This window comes from Aphelocoma coerulescens, chromosome 3 (assembly GCF_041296385.1).
Source record: "Aphelocoma coerulescens isolate FSJ_1873_10779 chromosome 3, UR_Acoe_1.0, whole genome shotgun sequence".
NCBI lineage: Eukaryota > Metazoa > Chordata > Aves > Passeriformes > Corvidae > Aphelocoma > Aphelocoma coerulescens.
The window spans coordinates 83,137,926-83,163,249 of NC_091016.1; the positions used below are offsets into that span (position 1 = coordinate 83,137,926).

The 25,324-nt window shown below is 34.5% G+C and overlaps 1 protein-coding gene across 1 annotated transcript in view; it reads left to right on the forward strand.

Moving 5' to 3' along the window:
• ASCC3 (activating signal cointegrator 1 complex subunit 3) overlaps positions 1-25,324 on the forward strand; it is a 256,973-nt gene that overhangs the window by 41,715 nt on the left and 189,934 nt on the right. Inside the window, exons 5-8 of the mRNA XM_069011075.1 lie at positions 257-377; positions 3,160-3,367; positions 4,092-4,233; positions 4,797-4,922. Of these exons, the coding sequence (XP_068867176.1) occupies positions 257-377; positions 3,160-3,367; positions 4,092-4,233; positions 4,797-4,922 (597 nt within the window). The remainder of the gene's footprint in view (positions 1-256; positions 378-3,159; positions 3,368-4,091; positions 4,234-4,796; positions 4,923-25,324) is intronic.

Below are 25,324 nucleotides of genomic sequence, written 5' to 3' on the forward strand. Positions count from 1 at the left end.
TAAATTTTATACAAGAATCTCCAAGAGAAAGTGAGTTTTCCTTAATAGACAAAATTCACAGATTTTTTTGTAGTAGAGAACCTGGTATTAGAAATTATACCCCTTGGGTTGAATTACTAGGAGTTGAAATTCATTAATTTGTTAAATATTTGTCATTGTTAACAGAAATGATGTTACCAAGGATGGAAATATTGCAGTCCTATTTATAAATTTATGTACCTTTGCATAGTGACTTATGATTTTATTTTCTTTGTAGTTATTTGAACTGCTAGGCCCTGAAGGTTTTGAACTCATAGAGAAACTCCTACAGAACAGATCTCTGATTCTGGGAAGATCTTCGACTTGTCCAAATGATAGCAGGTTCCAGGCTCTGCAAGGTAAGTGACTACAAAATTTTTGTTCCAAATTAGATAAAAAGTAGTTTTCTAACAGCTCTATTTCCAGCTGTAGTATTGTCCATGTATATTTAAAAAGCAAGCAAAAAAATCCCAGGAGACAATGGGGGAATGCATTTCTGGATTTAAAGAAAGAAATGGTAGTCCGATTATACAGAAGAAACAAATACAGATTGCATATATTTATTTAGTTTTCAACTGCCTATGGGCATATGCAGATTTTGAATGTATTAATAGTTGCACTTTTCCTGTTTTAATGGATTACTCTGGCAATAATCTGATCTTCTATTACTCCTCATTTGCTTTCCTGCTTCCTCTCTACTTCATCTAATACTCTACTCTCTAATATCTAATACTCTCTACAATCATCTAATGTAGGCCTTGGGGAAGAAAAGCACAGTAACAAGCACTCCTGAAAATAATAAAGTCAAGCTTAAGCATGAATAAGTGAGAGGGGAAAAAAGAGATTCAGGTTTTGTACTGTGATTTTTTGCTTTTATAAGTTAATTTGTCTGCACCGAGTAATTATTTTAAAATATGTTTTACATATTTCTGTTGTAAAACAAGCCTTATTACTTTCTTCTCTGACAAAAATAAATCTGATTGCATATACGGTGTGACTTAGGATAAATCTTACATGGACATAGCAGCATGCAGCCCATTGCACATTCACTGCAAATGGAGTTAGAAAAATGTGAATAGAGCTAGAAATGGTGGACTTATGTATCTTCTCAATAATTTTAAAATGTAAATGATCCCTCTTTAATGTTTGTCTTCAATGAAATGTTATATAAGCAAGTGTTTAGAAATTCATCTCTTCCTGTGCTAATGGTTAGTCTAAATTCATCAGAGCAACTGTTAGTTTCACTGTTTGTGATTTCAAAGAGGAATGTCTTGCTAGACAAGGCTTTGTGTCCTGATAGTTTTCTCTTCTTAGGTAATCAAATAATAAAAAATTAAAAATACATTCAATAGAAATGGAATTATTATATTTTTCTCCTAGGTACAGATTTTAGTTACAGGAGTATTTTATGTTCACTTAGCAGAAATAGTATTTTGGAAGCTTTTTCATTATGCCATGAGTAAAACCTATCACAGTAATATTTTCAATGTTATGTTTTTCAGACAATAGAAAAGCATAACTTATTTTATGTTTTTTTTTCACTGATGAGAGAACCCTTCTTTCTCTGTGGTAAAAAAGTCACAAGGTATCTTCTCTGTGATTGAAGGTGCTCTGTCCTGAGTTCAGTCTATTAATTTTAATAAGCTTTTTTTTTTTCTTTTTAGTTGATCAAAATGGTATTTTTTATGGGGATTGAAGTCTTATCTTACCAAAATTTCATTTGGGGAAGGGAATGATTTCTGTCAGAAATGTAGTCAACTTTGAGTAATTTGTGCCTTTAAAAAATAAGCACAAGTCAAGTAACTGTACATGTACTGCATTTTTATACCATGCTGTATTATTTGACTATTTCTTATGTAATTTCCTTCTGTGGCAGTAAAGGTGATTGTTGTGCTTATCGGACAAATCAAGTAACATTTCTTTGCCCTGGTGTGTTCAGTCTGAATTAAATTTAGTCAGGAAATTGCATCCATTATTGTCCTCTTTTAATGCAAGAGAGAGAGAGTTAAAGCTGCAGACATGATGGTATTAATGTGGACATTTTGACAGTTTATTAGAATTTTTTCAATGCTATTTAACAGGTTACTGTTGCCTTATCCAGTATGCATGCTGTGAGATGTAGGAGTTTCACTGTTGCTGTAGGTGAAAACTAAGCAGCACAAATTGTTCAAAATGTCAGTCAAGTGGGCTTATTTGATGAAAAAAGGTTTTCAAGTCTTTCGCTTCAAGAGTTTGGCTGCAGAAGTACATATGAAACATAACTGAGTTAAGTATTTAATATTCAGTCAAGCCTATATAAACTAATAATCTGTTTGCAGAATTTGAAAAATGACATTTAAAACCACCAATATTGTTAAAATGAAAACAAAATAAATCTCTCCCAGCCTGTATGTAACCAAAAGACTTGGTTGCGTCTTTGGTTCTGGCCAGTACTGATCTCAGAAAGGTGAATGTAACTGGGCTATTTTGGGTTCCCTGCTCCCCTAGACTTATTGTTTACTGTAATTGTTCTGTGGTTCTGATTCTTCTTGATAATCCTGCTGCTTATCGACATAAAAGGAAGGAGTCCTTGTGACTGTATAGAGTAGGATAGATTTTCTTGCTTGATCAGGGAAATTGCATTGTGAGTATGCTTTCAATACAATCATGTTATCTAGCATATACACACTAATTGTTCTGTGAAGAGGCTGTTTTAAAAAAAATCACCCTGTTTAATCTGTTTTCATGCCATCCTGCTTATCAGTGCATGTGTGTAAGAGCAGCGATAAGAGGCTAAGTAGCATTTCCACTGTAGATGAAGTTATCATAAATACAGAAAAGAAAAAATGCTCTTCCTTTTGCTGCTGGTCCACCCCATTGCTTTGGAATGAAGTGGTTTTTATTTTAAATGGCTTACCTTTGGGACACGACCTGGTGGTACTTTTAGAGGTCTTGAGGCCTACTGCTGCACAGTCTACATGAAGCTCAACTATTTTTAAACACACAATACACACACACACACACACAAAACCCCCAAAACAAGCATGAAACCCCAACTAAATATCAAAACCCCAACTAAACATCAAACTCCAAAGAATGAAACTGGGGAAAAAAGATGGAGTACAGTACTTACGGAGATGCATGCCTGTTATCAAATTGCAGAACAGTGCAAGAAGTTTATAGGAGAAAATGCTAAGCCAAATTACGGTTGTCAAGTCACAATTCAGTCTGAACAAGAAAAGTTGTTAATGAAACAATATCGTCGGGAGGAAAAACGAAATGCCAGAAAAGAAAAACAAGCTGGGGAAGATGGAGAAGTTTCTGGAGAAGGACAAATGTGCTTTGATCCCAAAGAGCTGCGGATGCAAAGGTAATAAATCCCAAAAGTTGAGAAATGCTTCTCTTGTAATTGCTACTTCAATATATCATAACAGTTTATTTTCTTTTAGTTTGCTTTGGTGATTAGGTGATTCTGACTTCAAGTCACGTTTTATTACAAGCGTAGAATTTTTTTTAATATGAAAACCTAATTTTCAGGAAAGAAAGCAGTGATTTGCTTAATGAGAATCTTCTTGATCTCATCTACGTGGGCTGGAATTGCAGATTAGTGGGGTAGGCTATCTTTCTTAGTTCCTTTACGCTCACTACTTGCTTAGGATTTATGAAGTCTGTACTAAATCCATCAGAAGTATCTTTCTTTTTTTCTCTCAAGATTAATGGGTACTATTTTCCAAGTTGTCAGCTAGAAGGTAGTGGGAGGAGTAGAGGAGGGAGAGGATAAGGAGCAAATAAGCTGTTGTATTTTGTATTGAGAAAAATATAGTGAGACTGGTACCGAACTGTGAAATCATGTTTCTGTATTACTTAAAAAGAGTCAAAACTGCTTTTAGGAAAGCCTTGCACTTACTGGATTGCGCTTCTGAATTTTATCTGAACAGTGTATTTTAAGGATTTGGCCTAACTGGTGCCAGAGAATAACACTAAAATTTTTTCTCTGACTTCCACAACTCTTGCTGTGACTTTAATATACCATGCTCAGTTTTTGTGATGGCAGCCTGAAATGGGCAGAATTATTGCATTTTTTCTGCTCACAGAGAACTAGCACTTCTGAATGCTCGAAGTATGCCAGTCCTAGGTAGACAGAGAGAGATGAGCTTCGAAAAAATTCATTATCCACATGTCTATGATTCCCGAGCTGAAGCTATGAAAACATCGGCATTCATTGGGGGTGCAAAGGTATGTTGGTGCATGACCCTTCTTGAACAGTACATCTTTCCCAATGAGTAATGTGCAGCAGGGTTCCCTTTGTTTCCTTAGTCTCCTCCTTCTCAGAATCCAATGTATGAAGCAGTGCTTCTTTGCAGGGTGTTTCAAACTCTTTGATATATTCTATTTTTATTTTGACTCTGGAAGAAATAATCTTATTCTCAACTGATGTATTTGCTTTTATTTCTAGGGTCACTTAAATTCTTAAAATACTACTTTTCTGTCTTTTGGATACTTTTGAATTGACTTTAACAAAATGAAATCTTTATGAAATTCTAGACCTAGTGGATTCTGAAATGTAATAAAACAGAGTTATGTTTTTTGGGGTTTTGGGACTATTTTCTGAGTAGTAAAACTGATTATTTTCCATTTGGGGGGTTCAGTACTATCTATAAAATGAATGAGTGAGATTTGCTTTTGGTTGGGACTCATTTTTTGCAGGAAAGTTATAAAGCATTGTTCAAAGTAAGTTATACATACTGACACTTTCTGTTTTCATACTTTCAATTAATTTTCCTGTAATACTTTTTTAGGTGTTCTTACCAGAGTCAGTTCAGAGAGAAAACAATAAAATGTATGAAGAGGTGAAGATCCCCCATAGTGAACCAATGCCTATTGGTATTGAAGAGAAAATTGTTTATATTAAAGACTTAGATGAGGTGAGTATACCATTTTGAAGTTATTAAATTAGTTTTTACTTTGTAATACCAAAATTTAACTGGAAATACTGCCAGTTTTTCCAGTGATATGTGATAGGTAAATGCAGCCAGTTAATTTCTTCACTACTAATTTGGAGAATATTTATTGGGGAACATAGTTCAGTAATATAATCCCTTTCATGTTGACTTGGATTCAAGGAATTCCTAATCTGAACTACTTGTTCACGAGTTGCAGTTCTCAATTCCTTTGGCATTACGTTTTCAGTTATTTATGGTTTTGAGCTGTGATCTGAATCACTAGAATGAAATGAAAGTATTACGGCGATTCTGTTCTCTTCTGAAGATCACAGGAAAAAGTGAGCCTGAGCTTCTGTACCTTGACCTGTACAGGTTGGCTTCTGACTGCACAGCATTGTTCTGCACTAGGCTTACATCTGATGCAGTTCAGTGGTGTTGAATATGGTGTTGTAGACTCTATGGGGTGCAAAGTCATCTCGAAATGTGCTTTGGTGATAGAAAGTAAAGAGCAAAGAGGAAAAATGCAGGTAAAACAAATGTTAATATTTCAATTTTTACTGAGTTAAAAGGGTGAAAAAGCTGAGGTAAGGAAACTAAATTTCTTGTGAGTTATTTACAGTGTAGAACTTGCAGTACTCCATCACAGGTACCTTTTTACTCCTCATTGTATATCTCAAATCTATCGAAAAATGGAAGATTTGATATAGATTTGAACAGAGACATAAAAAGCAAGCTCTGTGTACATATGAAGAAGGTTTTATGTCTCTTAGCTCTGCAGCATATAACATGGATAAATGTTTTCCACCTTTTTCTCTCTGGGAAAGCAGGAAATGAGAATACATGCAGAGCAGTTTATTGGGATTCTGAGTAAAGATTGTCTTACGTAAAGATTTAACTCTTTCGAAACAGAAGACAGTTTAATTTTAGAATCGGAATCTATTCTTTTCTGCTTAGGTGACAGTACCTAATGTTGTGTTTATGAATTGACTGACAGCTTAACCAGATAGAAAAATACAGCTACTGCAGTTATTGTCATTTTATATGACAATATTCAGCATGACAACTTTTTTTGCAATAAAATATCTTTTTCCTAAGCTAAATACTACCTATTAATCTGTAAATTTTTTGCAAGAAGTAGCAATATTTCAATAGGCAGTAAGCAGTTTCAGAAAAAATATGGTTCAGACAAAGACCTATCTAAAATGAATAGTTTGCAGATTTTTGCACATATATTGTTAAAATAAATGTTAACAAATGCATCAGCTATACAATTGTAATAAGTAATTCTCCTTTGTAGACTGTGTATCAAGAGGTCTGCTTTTCAGTTTTACAGTGAAATTTTGTAATAGAAACAATTTTCTTCAGAACTTAACTCTTTGATATGATTCTTATTACATGGGATCAAATAGAAGTGTCAACAACAAATACAATTTTGATTGTTTGAACACGTATGTATGTATGTATGTATGTAATTCCTGCCCCCAAGTTTAGTATCGATTTGCAACAACAGATGAGAAATTTATGAACTTTGTCCAGCTGCAGGACTTGGCAGTTTCCTGGTTCCACTAATGAGACTCATAGATTCAAAATCTGTTGAATAGAACTTTTTTATCAATGAGCTAAAAGAGGCTGGAATTGCCAAGCGTAAGTTCATACATACCTAGTCAAGATGTAAATATCTTGGTTAGGGCAAATTCTCTTTTTTTTTTGTTTCCTCTGCATGGCTGTTTTAAATCTCTAAGCTGAGAAACACCTTGGCTGGTGTTTCAAATTTTTGCCAATTAACTGGAGTCAGTTTAGAGAGCATGAAGATTTTCTGTCAATATATTTTATTTTTGGTTAACTAGTGTAAGCAAAAGCAGAAATATAATGATTTTCAGGTGTTTCCCTAGCAGGTATAGGTGCTCACAGAATGGCTCTGTTGTATCTCTATATGGATATGTTTGCAGGATTATCTAAAATTTGAGTAGGTGGGCAAGGACTAGAGATGGCAGTAAATATAACTGTAGATATTTCATAACTAGGAACTTCTAAAGGCATCATGAGGAAGCTTACAGTTCTGCTACTGTTGACTGCTATGAGGTGCCATTAGTGGTAGGGTTTTGATGTAAGACATTGAGTTAGTCTAGACATAAAGGTACTCAGCCTGTTTAACAAGTCAATATACATGCAACCCATAATCCACAGGGAAAACAAGCACAAAGCAACCAAGCCATTTATTGTTGCTGGGTTTTTAAGTATTATATATTGAGCTTTCTAAGCAGTTCTGTTCTCTGGGGAAGTCCTGGTGGTATTAAAAATTATAAATATTCTTCTTTCTTTTCTTTTAATCTGTATGGTTTCATTTGCACAAAAATAATTTTAAGAACTCTGTTTCTTATGAGCTATGTGATTTTGATCCCACTGTCAGCAGTTTGGGGAGAGTATTTGACCATGTAACGTGTATTGCAGAGTACACCATTGCATTTCATCTTCAAAACTCCTAAGGTCAGAACTGAGTTCATAAGGTATTCATTTATATTTTGAACTGTTGGCCAGAAGTTAAATCTTTGCATCATATAAGTTGGAAGTAATCTTGCATTTAAATGTTTTAAAGTATTAGTTGAGATTTAGATTTTCTTATTTCCTGTAAACACAGGTTGAGAAGAGATGAGAGAAATGGATTCCTCTGGACACTAGTTCTAACAAACCACATACTAACCATATTTTAAACATGTATATGATTCCTTTTTTAGTAGTTTCTTATGCAGAAGTATAAGGCAAAATGACAAAACCTCTACAAATCAACACCAAAGGCAGCAGCAATGCCTTAAACCAGTACAGATATTAACACAGGGTTCTTTTTTATTGGATTGGCAATGTAGCCAGGATGCATCTGCTGCCGCACTCCAGAATGAAGGAATAACACATTTAAGATCATTTTAGTACTATATTATCTGAAATCTTATGACTGGTATTTTCAAAGTAAATATTTAGTTTAGTTAGGGCCTCCTTGCATAACCTTTTCTAAAAAGTTTATGACTTCATGATTAGTGAAATCATTGCCTGAAAGAACACAGATGCTAAGATGAAACTCATATGAACTGACAAAGGTCCAAATTTTTCTAGCTACCATTCCTACCTAATCCCAGGATGCACTGCAAGTATAAGATCAGGAGTGACCAACCCTGCACAATTTAGCAGCCATAAAAACATGCCACAACATGTCATAAACTGCTGGCTTCAGCACTTCGCTGTTGAGTTGTTCCTTTTTCTTCTTTGTCTCCTACCTTTCTCCATTATGATCTGAACTCCTGCTTCACCTCCTCCAACAGTCTCACTCCACCTGTGTTGTCTCATATTGTTTATTTCCTACCTGTGTTGAGTTGGGAGCAGGAGCTGGGGGCACGGAGGGCGCTGTGCTGCTGTTCAGGAATGTCACTGGTGTTCAGAGGTAGAAGCGTCCAGTGTGTCCCATGGAAGGAGCTGCAAAGGGCTCTTATCTTATTGAAAGGCAAAAAATCCCACCCCCATCCCCCTTTGCAGAGATCTATTTTTCTTGACATTTATTATTTTTCAGAGAACTGTGTTTTTACTGCACTTCAAGCACAGGTGGTTCATAAGTAGCTGATTGGTCACACCAGTTTAATCTGAAGTATTATGGTTCTGCTATTTGTACAAGTGACATGCCAGCTGGGTTGTTTCAATAATGAGAATTTAAAAAATGGGGTAAGCACAAGCTTAGATTTATTATCTTTGCTCAGTTGACATGGAGCTTGACCATTAGTGAAATATATTTTTTGTATTTATTATAAAGGTGGTTTTGTGCCAGACTTTTTGCCAAATAAATGTACCTTTAAAGTCATAAACTCAGGCCAAGGAAAGTTACTCTTCAAGATTGTGAAAACAGGTTTTATCTAAGAAATTGCTAATGTTGAAAAATTACTTTAGCTTTTTACCTAAAGTGGGTATTCAGGGTAGGATTTATTTCTTTTTTTCGTGTTATTTCCATTTCCCTTTACTAGCACTGCTTAATGATCTAAATAAGAAAGGGTTTTTTTTTTTTTCACTCTGCGTTATGTGAAGGAATTATTACAAAATCAATATTCTCTCTTTTCCTGTAATGTTTTCTTGTTTTTAGAATTTTACAAGGTAAGTCTACTGAATATAAGTATGCATGTTTTTAGATAAATTACATTTTTCACATGCAGAATATTGGATCATTAATTCCAAAGTTGATCTTAGTGCATATTTCAGTTGCGTATTTTCCAAACAGCAATTGATGGTTGAAGCACATGGAATAATTTTAAAAAACATTTTGCATTTTATTGAAATCCTTTCATTTATCCAATGACTTATGCTCAGAAATTGCTCTGAGGAGAGTTTACAAGTTCTGTAATCATTAGTCCCAACTTAAGACAAGGAAAATCATGTAGGTCAAGGTACATGATTTAATGGCTGGTAGTGTATATTAGGGATTACAGTCCGTCCTCATATTTCAGGGAGGGGGGTCCAAAGAAGGTTGAATATGTGCAATAACAGGTGAACAAAAATACTGAAGTTAAGATTCAACACTGATGACAATCTTAAAGCCTACAAGCTCTGGCTTAATTTTCTTCAATATGTGAGTTAATGGTATTTTATCATTATTTTAGAGTCCCAGATGCTATATGTAAAATGTCTGCATCAGATTGTTTCTTTCACTTACCCTTAAATGAAGCCTTTAGGCATTGTTTCATTAAAATTCTAGGAATAAATAATACTGCTGTGGCTAAAAGCAAGCAAAAACACGTGCTTCATGCCAAACCAGCAGTTTATTGTCAATCTTGTATAAAATTATCGTATTTTCCATTAAGAAAATCCTGTTTCTTAGTAGAGATAGTTTATTAAATCTTCATCAAAAGGTCTATTGATATGATGTACAAGCTGTAAAGTGGTATTCTCGTTTTAAAATTCATCTGTAATCCTGTAATCTCACGTTGTAGAAATGCAAACATGTTCTGTGGCTGGCTACTAATTCACCTCTGAAAGACACTTGCTGTGCTTGAATATAATTCATTGAATGTAATATTTTTAAACATGTGCCTCACTTGACTTCAGCTTTCACTGCAGATAGATGTGACTATATGATTTCCTGAATGCTAAGAAGTTCTTTTTTCTTTCAGCAATGGAGAACATCTTCCCGTTATGATAAATCAAAAAGTATTTTGAAAAAAAAATCTTACTTTATTGATATCGCCTTTAATACTAGAAATGGTACCATAACATTTTTCTGGTTTCATAAAACCTTTCTATTATTCTAATATACCTTTGCCAGTAAGATGGGGTTTTTTGTTCAATAGGATCTCTGATTATAATTAATGCCTGATTACTAACCTTATTTATTTTAGGTAACACCTTTAAAACAAAAAACCATATTTAAATAATTTAGAGGTAAAGAAACCTGATATGGTAATGTCAAATAGATCTGATATGGTATTTAAAATATAGGTATACTGCAGGGATAGCAAGGCTTTATGAATATTGTAGTACAACTTTGAATTATTTCCATAATGAAATGTGAAAGTCTGAATTTCTTGATCTATCATGGCAAGTGGATGTCCCAGCTCCAGTGAGGCAGAGTTCTTAGGAGCACAGCTCGGGAGGATCAGCAATTATGACCACTCTCCAATAACCAGGAGTTTGACAAGTTGAAAACTTCGCATCACCGTAGAAAATTAGTCATGAAGTAGGTAGATACAAAGGAATAAATATGTGATTAAGAAATACTTTACAGATAGATAATTTTTCCCAATAATCTGAGATTATTGTTCCAAACATAGTTCCACCTATATTGACTTTCTCCAAACAGGAGAGTATTTTTGCATCTCTGAACTCTGTATCAAAATAAATAAAGCAGGTTTCCCAGAATATCAGAATAAGAGTTTAAACTAGTGCTGAAACAAGAGAGAATGAACTATCTCAAAAGAGGTATACTGAGTATAAAGATTTCCTCTTTTAAAGTAGTGATAGTAAAAGACAAAAAGAAATTGAATAGTCTTATATTTTTTATAATTACTTTTTAAAAATAATATTTTGAAATGCAGTGGTACTTGTCAGTAAGGATTGTGGTTTACCCTTAGAATTTGAAACCTGTGATTTTTGACTCACCAAAAAGGTGTTTGGTACTATTACAGTCTTTGAAAGGACCTGTCTCTTAACACAGGATGAGAAATTGAAACTATTTTCTCTGAAGCATCTCTGTGTTGGGTGGGTGTGACTTCTCTGTAGTCTGTCATCCATTCTCGGTCCAACATTATCATAGACTTAAAAAAGACAGTAATATATACATTTTTGATAGTTAAACATATAAACTACATCTATATATGTAAAACATATATATATACCCATGTATAAAACATATATACAACATGTATATGGGGTATGTATATATACATTTCCCATTAATGCAGAGTTGATTATTAAAATAAGAGAGGCTTTTTAATAGACCACTGTTTTATATATCCTTCTCCTTGCCTCCCTCAGCTTGTCAGATTTCTACTATTTTATTTTTATGAAAGATCTGTATGCAAAGAAGATAGTCAAGCCAATCTCTGTCTCTATAAGAGATGTATGTAGGATGCAAAAAAAGAGGGGATGATGAATAATTGGAGGTAGATGAGAACTGAAGCATGATCTTATGTCAGATTCTATGAAGAGCAAAAGGCGGCTTTCACTGAGCAGCAGCCTGCACTTGCTGGAACAATATGTGCCTATCCACCATTGTGGAGGTAATGACACAGTTCACCTCTTTTGGGATGGGAAGGAAGAAAGGTAAAGGAAGCAAATACATCACATCTCACATGAGTTTTGGAGCTAGGCATTATATAATTGATCAGATGTAAGCCTGTATTTTCTCAAACTACATCCTCCTGCGCCTATTTATATGATGTGGCTTTTATTTTTAGTATGATGATGTGGATCAAATTATTGTAATGTGACCATTTAAAAACAGACTGGATTTGTACAAATTGGAAGGATTTTCACCAGAAAAGTATAGTGAAAACAGGCTTTTTTTATTGTCCCATAAGAATGGGGAAGTATTGTAAATCCTTTCTTAAAATGTTGGTTTACCAGGATTACTGGAGAAATTGATAGATAACCACTTGCACCCACAGGTCTTTCCAGATTGTACAATATGTCCCTGATTTAAAAAAGCAACCAGCATAGCAGTTTGCAATGAAACTTCTTTCTTATTCCAAAACAGTGTTCTCTCTCTACCTGTGCTGTAAACCTGTCTTTTGGCAGGCTGACAGCAGGTTTATTTGCTTTGGTTTGACACTGGACAAGTTGGATCCTTTTAGAATGAGACCGAAGAAGGTTTCCTTTGCAGCATGTGCTGTGTTAGCTCATCTACACAAATTTTTCAGATGACTTTTCAATGAAAGACTATCTTTTCTTTTTGGCCAATAGCCTTCTCCTTGCTTTTCAGCTGTAGTATAATACCCTTACCTACCTTGTAGTGTCTTAAAATTGAGTGCTTAAAATATGATCCAATAATTTCTTCTTTCAGTTGTGTTTGTCCTAGTCGCATATGCAGTTTAGTTCAAGACCTTTTGTAGTCTTGTGCTTTTAATATTTTTAAGATTATCAAGGCATTTATCTTTTCTCTTTAAAAATCAGTTTCTAAGTGCTGTTAGAATATAGTATATTGTATAATACTGTGTGAATTGACACATACAGGTGACCACCAAACCACAGCTGCCATGAAAAGAGTAAATTTATTTCATTATTTTGCCAGCAAGGCCAGGTGGCAGAGACACAGGGAGACACATCCCTTAGCTCATCCTAGTGGGCAGAGGGGGAAGGGGAAGGTAGCATCTCCACTACCAGCCCTGATATATCAAAGGGCACATTAGCAGTTTATCAGGAGGCTGTGCCTTTATGATCTCTCTCCCAGCCGGAGGCTCAAGTATGCCTGCGGGAGTGTGTTATCTCAAAACAGGAATTCTTCTAAGAATACTTCTCAAAACAGGCAGAGGATGAACAGCACTAGGCATAATAAATGGAGTTTTCCCACACCAGCATTCTTAGCAGTCCCAGCTGCAAGGTCACTTCGAGCAAAACTGTTACATCCTTGCTAAATCTTCTGGTTTGAACCCTTTTGTCCCAACAAATACTTTATAGATTTATTTATTTTTGGTGTTAGCTTATATATTTACATAGTCATAATAAGACCCTTTTAACATCTGATAAGTTTGATGGTTTTGTTACATGAACACGTTTAAGACTCTGGAGATGTTGAGAGGGGCAAGGATACTATGAAAAAGTGGTAAATATGCTCTTTGTTGTGTCAGTCTGGGCTGTGTTTTTACGTACATTTTTATTTTCAAGGGCTTGATATTAATGGCCACAGGGAAAACCCACTAATAAATGTAGATAAAACAAGAAAAAATCCTTGTGAATATAAAATGTTTTCAAATGTCCTTTCATTAGGGAGTTTGTAATTGAAGTTTTAACAGACCTTCTCATTTAGAGAGACTTTGTTTATTCTAAGTACTAGTAAAGTTATTAATGTACAACCTCTTTTTTTTTTTTTTAAGAGCTCTGTAAAATCTTGAGTTCTCTCTTCTTGGGCAGAGAAGTTCAAAGAGAAGAGCAATTAATTGATAATATGGCTCAAAGTATGATAGGGACATCTGTACTGATAAATACAGAGAACTTCATTTCTTTTAGTCTGTTCTTTAAACTAGCATGGCTGTGCATAATATACTAAGCAAAAATTGCTTTAAAATATTTAGTAGATACTGTCTTATAAGAGTTATATATTCTTATAGTGGTTTAGGTTGCTCCTTTTCATGCACATAGTAAATATGAATAGGGAAATGGACTTTTTAATATTAACATGAGATAAAATTGACTGCATCTGATTTGGATAAAATGATAAGCCTGTTTCATTTTCTGCACAGCTGCCAAGTGTGTGTATATTGTGTAGTGCTGCCTCTGAAATAGTTGAAAATCTGATGGGAACACTTACAAAGGCAAGCCAGTAAAGGGCACCAGCTGCTGAAAAACACCTGCTGAGCCACTGTGGGAATAGATGCATCTGCCTGTACCTAGGAGTAATCTAACAAAGTACCTGCTTTTACCTGCCAGGATTTTAATTTGTGTAAAGATTCATCCAATAAAACTGGTTCTGAATACTTAAAGAAAGAAAAAAAAAAGGGCTGGGTTGTTTTTTTTTTTTGTGCAGAAGAGCACCACTTCTGGGCAACCTCCTCATTCTTACAATTAGTTTAAGCTCTTCTTTTAATAAAATACAAATCCAGATTTGGTAGCCAGAAGTCTCAGCTACACTGTGTGTAGTGTCTTACTAAAGGATGCAGGCAGTCTGGAGGAGATTATGCTACCAAAGAGCAGGTTTTTGGGTTTTCTTTGGTTTAGTTTGAGAGACGTGTCTCAGGGGCTTTTGTGAGAGTATATGTTCCCTTTTCCACTGTAGCATATTTGATTCACTGTTGATGGTAGTGCACAAGCAAAAATAAATTTTACCATCAGAAGTAATTAGACAAATTTTCCAAACAGCTTTTAAAACTGTTGTACTTTTTGTCATCTGGTACTTAAATTTTTATTGTTCCCACACTTTGGTGACCCTGTCACACAAGTTCATCATCCCTCACCTACCTTTTATTTTCCTGTGGTAGGAAAACTTCTGTGAATGCTGCTAGTTTAGCTGTGATTCATGAGAACAAAATAGCTGTGTTCTTGTAGGAAAAAATACTGACTATGCTTGTAGCCTTTTCTTGTAAAATTTAGGAAAAAGTAATCTAATATCTATGCTGTAAAACAGGTCTGCCATCTTGGGTAGCAGAAGTGTGAAATTAAGTGAAATAGAGAAGAAAATTGCGCTGTAGAGAGATTATGACAGCAATAGTTAATCCTCTGGGAATATTCTTCTGTTTGCCATTCTTTCATTTTACTTGATGTGTTAAAATTATTACTAATTTCAGCTATAATTACCTTGCTGAGCATTCTGATAGTTTTTCTGGTTTTTGTTAGGTTTAGTAGGAAAAAGTAGTTTGTCGTGTTAAGGTAAGCTAAAGTAAATAGTTTGAAAACATTATCCTGAAGTGCCTTCTACATTAACAGATTAAATATTTGCTTCTACATGAGCAGTTAGAACTAATGCCTTTGCATGCATAAAATAGTACTGAATTAATTAGGGGTCATTTAAAAATAAAATACTGAAAGAGATCTGTGCTTCAAAACTATGCACTAATATGAAATATTGTTGCCCTACTCTTAAAAACAGGGTTCCTTGCTTTCAAGGAAGATAATATTTAGGCTCCACATTGTGAAATTCATATGACTGTAATTTGGGTGACTTCTATGTATTAAATTTTGTAGAGTAAACTCAATGACCAGTAAAAATCCAGGAAGCATTTCAGGTAGACATGTTCTTCCACAGTGCAGCTGCATGTAGCTCAAAAGAAATCCAGCTTCTGGTTCACAGCTTTCTTTTCCCCTTGCATTTAATCACTGTAATATTTGAAATCCAGTTATGTCTACCTGGTGACTTTGCAGCTGTTACATGTTTTTTGGCCTCATTAAATGATCATAACAAGTGAAATACTTAAATTGAGAAAGCAACTGTTAAGTGTTAATTTTTCATTCTTTAGGGGATCACATATATGTCATTGACATGAATATGGACTTTTGTATTAAGCACATGCAGAAAGCTGTAAAGTTTTTGATTAAAACAACTCAAAGTAATTTTAGGTGTTTTGGTAATTAGGACTGGAGAATGAATAACATGCTTCTGCTGCATCCTGTTTAGGGAATAGCCACTTCTCAGTGGAATTTCATAGTAAAAGTGTGAAAGAATGCAGTAGTCTGCTATACTTTGATAGCATCCCTGAAGGCAGACTTTCATTCTTAGGAGTATTCAGTCTTCATTTAAAGTGAAATACAGGATAGTATTTTAAATTCTAATTCAAATTATACCAAAGACCAAAATTGTTTTTAATTTTAAAAAAATGTAATCTCAAAGTGAGAATTTTCAAAGTTGAGGGAGGTATATGCTAGTTCTGAAATGCTGCAACATTTAAAAGATTAACTCTCACTCAAAATATTTTAGAGAAGTTGTAGTTCATCTGATTTTAATGTTTGTCTTTAAATAGGACAAGTTTTGATATGTTCCTTAAGACATGAATCTTTTATCTTAGATAAGAATGGGCTGTGTCTTTCAGTGATAGAAATGGGACTGAAATGGTTCATCAAGGGATTCACTTAGAAATCACCAAATAAAAATTATTTTGGGACAGAGGAGCTATATGACTAAAAGATTGACTTTATAACTGATAGGCTATTCAGCTCAGATTTACAGTTTCCATTGACCTCAAAATCACACAATAAATGCTAATACAGTGAAACTTTTTAACTTTTTGAAGACCAGTTGTTCGAGTCAGCGGAACAACAAGAATCAAAAACTAATGTAAAGTCTCTTTAAGCAGGAAATAGATTTTGTGTGTGGTTTGTATCTTTTTACAACAAAATAATTTTTCTGAATTTTAATTGGAAAATTTAAATTATCCTACTACTTAATCTTTCAGTTATAGTATTGGAACCAGACGCACCAAATAAGAGTGGAGTTATTTTTAGTTTTTATATTAATAAATAAGTATGCTTTATATAATAATAGCTTGTTGGGAATTAATGAGGAGAAGAGAACTAAGAAATTTTCATTTGCAGTAAACAAAATATAGAGGAAGATGATTTTATTTAGTCATTCATAGGAATTACTTATCATAAAACATAATATAATGAAGGAAACTTATTCCTTCTTCTCTCCTATGTTCCCTGAATCTGAAAAGAGTGGACATATTTTCTCTGAGTCATCTGAGACTATGTCAGAGATAATTTTCTGTGTTCTTGATTATACTTCCGCTTGCTTTGGACACCTGTGGACCTTTGTCCTTCTGGACCTCTAAATTTGAGACTGTCTTCCTGCTGTGCATGTTCTTTACATGGAGACTTTTTGGCATGTTGGCACATGTATCATCTAGGCTAAATAAGAATATGTCTCTCAAATTTCACATCAATAATTTGACTACTTCAGAATAAAAAAAGATGTTTGCATATTAATAACTACTGTAGCAGCAAAACTGTTGAGACAACTGAGAGGAGCCCTCATCAATGTCTATAAGTATCTGAAGGGAGGGTGTCAAGAGGATGGAGCCAGGCTCATCTTGGTGGTGCTAGTCAATAGGACAAGAGGCAACAGGTAGAAATTGATGCACAAGTTCCACCTGAATATCAGGAAGAACTACTTTACTCTGCAGGTGGCTGAGCACTGGAACAGATTATCCTGAGAGGTTGTGGATTGCCCCTGGCTGGAAATATTTGAGAACCATCTGGACACAATCCAGTGCCATGTGCTCTAGGATGGCTCTGCTTGAGCAGGGAGGTTGGCCCAGATGACCTACTGTGGTCCCTTCCAACCTGATCCATTCTGTGATTCTTTAAAAACAAAATATCTGGTCCAGGTGTAACCTACAGCAGTACGTGGGAAAGCTTTGTTAAATCTGTACTGTTGTTTGCAAGGTAGGAGCTACCTTCTTCATCAGCTTTTCAGGCTTTGTGAATCTGTAGTTTTCAGTGTATTAATTTTCCATTAGTCCTGAAATTATTATTTCCTGAGAATTGCTGAATGCAAATGCCTGGATGGAGTCCTTCAGAAAGTTTTGTGTCTTTATCCTGACCCATACCTCAGTCATTCATATAAGTCTGTGTGGAATGGGAGGGTTAGGACTTTGATCCCTTTTATCTGATATCTTGTCTCTTTCTCATTGTCACTACTTTTGAGGTTTGGCCAAAAACCATTTGCTATTTTCTGTCAGTATTCTCTATTTCCACTGAATTTTCCAATTATCTGCATAGACTAGTTGGAGTAGCCGCACCTTTTTTGAGGTGAATTTATGCCCTCATCAACACAACTTCTTGCTTAGAATTTTTTTTTTATGTTAGTAGTGACATTCTTTCAAAACTGCAACAAGAATATGGAAGAAAAAGAATACATTTCTCTTGATATGATGCAGTTGTTTCAAAATTCTTCCAGTTAGTTCATAAATAGTGATTCATACAAGAATTCAACTTCCAAAAATTAATTTTTACGTAGTTTCATATCCTATCATAATCTCTTTACTTGGGAAAAGTTAGCTGAAACCATTTTATATTGGTTAGAAAAAAGGACTCCAGTTTTTATGCTGCATGTTGGTAGCCTAACCTTTTTTTCACACCAATGGCCAGAACATATGCAGTTGCTTTCTCAATGCCTCATTGTCTTTCCTTATAATCTGTTGGGTTTCTTCCTTTGCCTTTCAGCGTATATATTCTTGAACAACTGGGAAAGGTTTTTCTGTATTAACTCTTTGATTGCAGTTGCTTTTGAGTCAGTGTGCATCTAACAGTGACGTGTTTTTCCTCTTAGAGATGCACAATTGTTTTCCCAGGGGAGTAAATTATGAGAGCAGTATGCCATAAACAGAGCTAGGAGTCTCTTTCAGTTGTATTAAAGTATAAGAAATTATGAGAGTGTTCTCTGAATTGGAAAAAATCCAACAAAACCTGAAGAATACACTGTAGCATATAATCATGATCAGTTTCCTCATTGCTCCATCTAGAAAAGTCAGGGAGATAGTGATAGTGGAGATGTAAATAGATAGCAGTCCAGGACATCTAAAATATTTTTTTAAAAATCTGTAGATATTTTGAATGTAGATTTTAAATATTTTTTTTTAAATTTGTACAATTTTTTGTTTATCACTCTCCCATAGCTTTAGCTTTGCACAGCATTAAGATATTTTGTAATTTTATGAGAAAGAAAACTTTTTTTTGGTTACATTTAATATGGATGAAATGTGATCAAATTAAACCCAAATCCGTCTATCCTCATAAGATTTTAACTCCTGAGGTTATTAGGAAATGCCACAACTGTTGCCAATTTTCCTTCAGCTGCATTAGTTCAAGGTAATTTCTGTGTGTAATTTACAAATGGCATCAGAAAGCTCCAAGAGGAGGCTGTGTTCTGATCTCCATTTCATTGCTATAATCTGGAATAATTCTCTTGACATTGGATACTTTTGAGTTTGCAGCAGTGACACTGAAATCAGAATCTCTCCTGTGTGTCTGTTTGGATGCCAAAACTTATGTACATTTGCTGTAGAAATAGTTGCTTTTATGGAAAAATCTTTCTGAAACACTTTATCCATTTCCTCAAATGAAATCACCAGAGGGTATAATCACTCTGTCTATAATCTTTTGTCATATTGTAACTAGGTTGATGAACACAACACAGTTCTCCCAGTGAGGGGAGGAGATCCCCCAAGCTTTCAGTTTTTTAACTCACAGCAATGAGAGCATTACAGCGCCACAGTGCTGTCCTGTCATTTCCTTCAAACTTCTTTGGCGTACGTACATGCAGACATCTTTGGATTTAATCTGTACATTGAACCCAAGAATATTTCTCAATGTTGTCTTTTTAGTACAAGAATAAGTGGTTGAATAATTCAGAAGTCTGTAGAAAAGTTATGACTGCTGCAGTTTTTTGTATAGTGTCGTTCATCAAAAGAATAGTTTATATATACAGTTGGTGACAATGTAACTATAGATTTACAAGGATTTTTGTTGAAATTGCTTCAGGCCTGTAAACTCTTAGCTGCTATATATGAAGGTAAATATTTTCCCTAAAACCTCTTGATTTTGAATATATCTTCCTTCTTTCTTCAAGAGAGCAGAAGGCAGGACTGATTACAAACAAACAAACAAACCAAAAAAACCTAAAAAAAAACATGAGCACACAAAACCACAGATGAAGGCTTTTTATTCTTTGACTTATTTTTGGTTTTCACTGGCTCTTTTTTTCAAGGAGGACCTATGTTTCCATAGTTGGTAGGAGATTGTTATACTCCTAGATTTTGCTGCAAGTTGTTATTAAATTGAACTGTTCTGGACTTCTCTGGATGGACTCTGGATCTTCTTAAGTGAAAGTTTGATTCTTGAACAGCACTCACTGTTATGAGCTGTCCAGAATTTTGACATTTCTGAGAAATGAGTAATTCAATAAAACTCTCAGTGTTTGGCAAACATGAACTCTGAAAGGTCTGGAATGTTTAATCACGATTTAGAAGCAGCATTCCAAAAAAACCCAAAACCATAATAATTTTCATAGTTTTTGTGCTATGGTAACTTTGAGCAGAGCTGATCCTTTAATATAGAATGAATATATTAATTTTTTTTTCTCTCAGGATACTTTTTTAAATCTAGTGAACTATATCAGAATCTAGGAGAATTTTGCAATATTTGTTTTGAGTTTAATGTCACTAATATAACTTGAAAGTATGCATATTTCCCTGGTTTCTGATGGCTACTGCTACTTAAATACCTACTGCATTAACCAGTGAGTGTGGTGATAATTTTAAAATAAAAGGCTCTGTAGTTTTCTAAAAGATGATGTTTAATTCCAATTAAGAATATATTCAAAGAAATCTTATATGGGCTGTGATTCTCTGTTCTATAAGATGTCAGAGTATAATTTTACCCTTATGGTTCATTATTTGTAATTTCTAGGAATTCTTCTGACTTTTAAATCTAATTAAAGGACTGGAGCATCTTTTGTGTGAGGAGGGTGTGACAGAGGTGGAAAAGAGGAGGCTCGGGGAATCTGACAAATGTGTATAAATACGTGATGTGAGAATGATTAACAAAGAGGGAGCCAGACTCTCAACAGTGGTGCCCAGTGGCAGCACCAGAGGAGATGGGCACAAATTAAGGCACATGAAATTTCATCTGAACACAGAAGAGTAATTTTTTACTGTGAGGTGGTTAAATACTGGTACACGTTGCTGAGAAAGTTGTGGAGTCCCCATCCTTGTTGGTAGTTGAAACACAACTGCATAGGTGTAAGGGGTCCTGCTTTGAGCAGAGGGGCTGAACTGGATATTTCTAAGTGAAATGATTCTGTGATCTGTGGTTGCTGCTAATTGTGACCTGAATAGCCCATACCATGCAAGAATTGCTTTCAGTTTAGTCTAGTCACTTGTAGCAGGTACGGTGTTGAAATAAGCTGCTGGTTCTCTGGTGCCCTTTGTTATTTGCATCTGTCTAATGTCTTTTACTCCAAGCTTCCTTTATAGCACATAAGTCTTCAGGTACTACACTCTGAATGAAATATAATTTGTACTTACTTGAAGAAATTGTAATGCTGATTATGGCCCAAAGCCAATCATAAGCTCTATTTGGTTCGCTTGTATAATTTTCATATCTTTGTGTATGCTACTTGTTCCTGCAAAAATTGTTCCCCTAAGTCCAGTGAAATCTCACTGATATGATTTGGTGCTAAATGGAGCAGATCCAAACATCATGCAGTTTTTCTTTTGCGTGTTATGAGCCTTTGCTTAAAATGTATATGCGCACTTTGAAAGACAGCATTTCAGTCTTTGGGGCAGGTAGGAAATTATATTTTCAAATATATTTCAAATAATATTTTCAAATAGTACTCCTAAGATAACATAAAAATAATTTTACCTTTATGCTATTTATGTAGTTATATTTTTATTTATTTCTCTTCCTAAATCTCACAAGCTACCACTTTTTCATGGAAGTAGCAGAATATGAAAAGTATCATCAGGAGAGGGAAGCTGTGGAAGTCCCCTGTTATACATATTTATTTCTGAATGTACCTGCAGTAACAAAATAGGATTTACACTGGCACAGAAGTGCTTTAAGTATATAGATGCATAATTAGAAAGCAAGGGGGTCTACTAAATGTTCATAATTTAGAAGGATAATGGGAATGTATTTTTTAAAATGTGTATGTGTATATATATATACATATAAAAACATATGTTTGTGTGTGTATATGACTGTATATGCATTGATATGTGTTTTAACCAGCAGCATTCCAGAGGACAGCAAAGGGGAAAGATGACCTAGAGATTATTTATGTATCAGAACAAGGGGCATCAGAGTTTTTGCATCCTGAATTTCATGGTTTTTATGTAAAAAAGCATGGATTAGTCATACTATTAGCAGTAAGATCAATCATCTCTTTAAATCAAAGTGTAGAACAGCTAACTGCAGAATGGGATTTGTTGCACCTGAGATATATAAGATACTTTGAATAAAATAGTACTACATTAAAATTAAGCTAATGAGTAGGGAAAATGCTGAAAGCTCAACTTTGGCTTATGGGTGCAATGGATTATTGCTAAGATAAATGGGTAGTAATCTTATTACTTCGTTATAATATGACAGAAGAAGTCATCATTATGGAACATTTCTACAAGGTCTTGGTAATGAATTGCATGACTAAAACTCTGTATAAAGTGCTGAAGGTCTGTGCTATTTAGAGCAGACACTGCCACTACTGTGTTGCTAAAGCAGTTGTGTTTCTGAGCTGTAGCTTGCCTGCAGACTGAACCGTATGGACTTGTTTATGAATATTACTTTTATGACTTAAACAAATTTGTCCTATTTTTAAATTGCTGTTAGAGCACCAACACACAAATATCTTTCTGATGAAATTTCTGATTTAGAATATTCTGATTAGGTGTAATCGCATTTATTCATAAATGCATTAGTTGTAGCAATAAATTCCATGGGAAAGAATTGGAAAGCTTACTGAAGTAAAATCAGAGGGTTTATTCATTCACGTCACAGCTGCTTTGAGTATCATCTGGTTTGTGGAAAGAGTTGCTTCTCAGTGGCTTTTCACATTGATTCATGCTTGTGTTAAAATGGCATCATCTTAGGCTTGAAATCCTGTTAGTTGAGAGTAGCACTCAGATTGTATTCTGCTCAAACTTCCTATGGTTTGTGTTGAATTGCAGGGATAAATCAGCTGTAGAATATAAGGCTAAAAAATGTTTCATCTCATTCATTTTCAGTAAAAAACACTTTCTGCCATCCAGTGGCTGCCAGGCCTTTAAGCAAGAAGGGATTTCACTGGTTTATCTGAAAGAGTTGGTCTGTAGAAGCCTTAGCTGATGTTTATGTGCCAGAGGGAAAAAAATTGTTTTCCATTTTAAAAATATGTAGTTTGTGCAAATCAATTTAGGAAAACACCTTTTTCAAACTGTGGACTTCTGTGCATACTGTTGCATTTCTGTATACTGCCTTACTGTTTTATAAGAGCAAAACTACTGGGTTTGTATTATGCACTGTTTGGAATAAAATGGAATGTAGAGGAAAGATAATATTTTTTCAATTAATGGGCAGTTGGTTTGAAGATATCTTAGGATATTTTTTTTCCTCTGGAGTTACTTTCTCTTGTAGCTTTTTAAATCCTTAATATAGTTCTGCAGAGTCAACTTTCAAAGAATATTATTCATTGACTGTTTTGTGATTCTGAATGTTGTATATTGATTTGTGAATGCCGGCTTGAAAATTAATTAGTGTGTTGAATGAAAAACTAGGTTCTGGTTCAGAATACCATTATTTAAAAAGTGCTGCTAGTTCTTAACCAGGCTTTTATGGTTTTTCTGTTTTGTGGGATTATTTTGTTAATCTTTATTCTGCTCTTAATATTCCTGTTTCAATAGGCTTAGCATCTTTCCAGAAAACAAGCCAAAGTTAATTTTTCTAACTTGCTATACTGGTTCCTCTGTTTTTTCTAGAACATTTGTTTGTTTATCGCTACTTACCAAGTCAGTGCTAATCCATGGTGTTACTACTTTCCAATAGGAAAAGAGACAGGAAATTATTTTTGTTTTTCTAAATACGTATTTAATTTTGCTTACAATTGCATTTCCTTTGGCCGTAGTATATATAATTTCTACCAATGTAAAGGAAAAAGATGTTTTATACTGCACACTTAGAGTTGGAGCTGGAACAGCATATTCTTACAAGCAGTAGTTTAAGATAACTTAAGGACATATTTAAGGGTGTTAATAATCACACAGCTGTATGGTGACCTGTATGTGTAAAGCCACACATATCCAACTGTGTGACTGTGGAAAATTCCTGTCATCCATTTCTGAAGATACTTAGGCTGGACTTCATTTAGACAGCAATGTTCCTGCTTTTGTTTAAAAACTGCTTCTTTAAATAATACATATATTGTGTAATGTAGTGTTTTATTAGTAATCACCAGTTGTACTTGTGAGTTTCTCTCTGTAGATCCCTTGTTATGAGCACTGTAAATGGTGCTTATCAGTGTGAACTTCATGCAATGTTTATAACACCTTCTAAAAGCATCTTGATGGAATGGGAGGGAAAAGGAAAAATATACCAATTACAAAGACCTGTCAAGAAATTTCAAAATGAAGTAACAGGCAAATTAGAAACCTAAAATCACTAAGGAGGTCATACAAATAGCTGATTGAACCCTGATAGCAGCAGGTTCAATCAACAGGTCTCCAGGAAAACCATTAATACTTGATATGAGTCTCATTCATGAAGATGAAATGAATTTTGAAGACGACACATGAAGTACACATTATGTGTACAGAACATGGTACAAAACAAATAAGCTTTCCTCCTGCAGTGTTGCAAGCAGAATAAACTGTGCAAGAACAGTAGCAGTGAAAACTCTTGTAATCCTGAAATTCAGCCACTAAAAAATTGAAGGAACTTGGTGAAAGGTGTATTTATTACTTGCATTAAATACTTTTTTTTTTCCTTCACCAAAGACAACAGTTTTAAATAGAAATTTGGATATATCTGAGATTTGTAAATCCTATAAATACAAATGCAATTCATGATTTGAGTAGTACTTGCTTTTTTGGTGGGGCACAGGAAGTTTTCAACCTGAAAGCTTTCCTAAGACAAAGATACTGTTAAACTGAAAAGGGCGTTTTCCAAAAAGAAATAGTGTGTTGATTGCATGGCATTTCATTGACTTCTATATCAATGAATGTTGTTTTTTCATGTTCAAAGTCATCTAAAATAAAACTGCAGTTGGTTAGTCATTAAGTACATCATTCCTATAGATTTAAGAGTACAGAATTTTCATTTATTGTGAAAATGGTCTGTTAATCTGAATTTGTAATTTGTGTCCGTAGCCCGTCACATGAGGCTACTACAAGAAAGCTGCAGCACAATGATAGACTTAGTGTTGTTTGTTGCAAAATTAAGTGAATTATTTGATGTAAATAGCTGATGAAGCCCTCATTCCTAAGCTTGAATTACTTGAGTTAGTAATAAATTGAGTCTTGCTCAAATAATTTGCTTAGTATTGGAAAAAATTGGAAAGACTCTGTGGCGTTGGAGAGGGTTTTTACCATAGAAAATAACTGTAAATTAATTAAAGCACCCAGAATAATGGAAAAGGAGATCATCAGAAGATGCTTTGAGGCCTGTTCTTTACTATACTTTTGTTGTTTCCTACAAGTAAAGTAAAAGTTATAATCTTCAAATATTGATATATT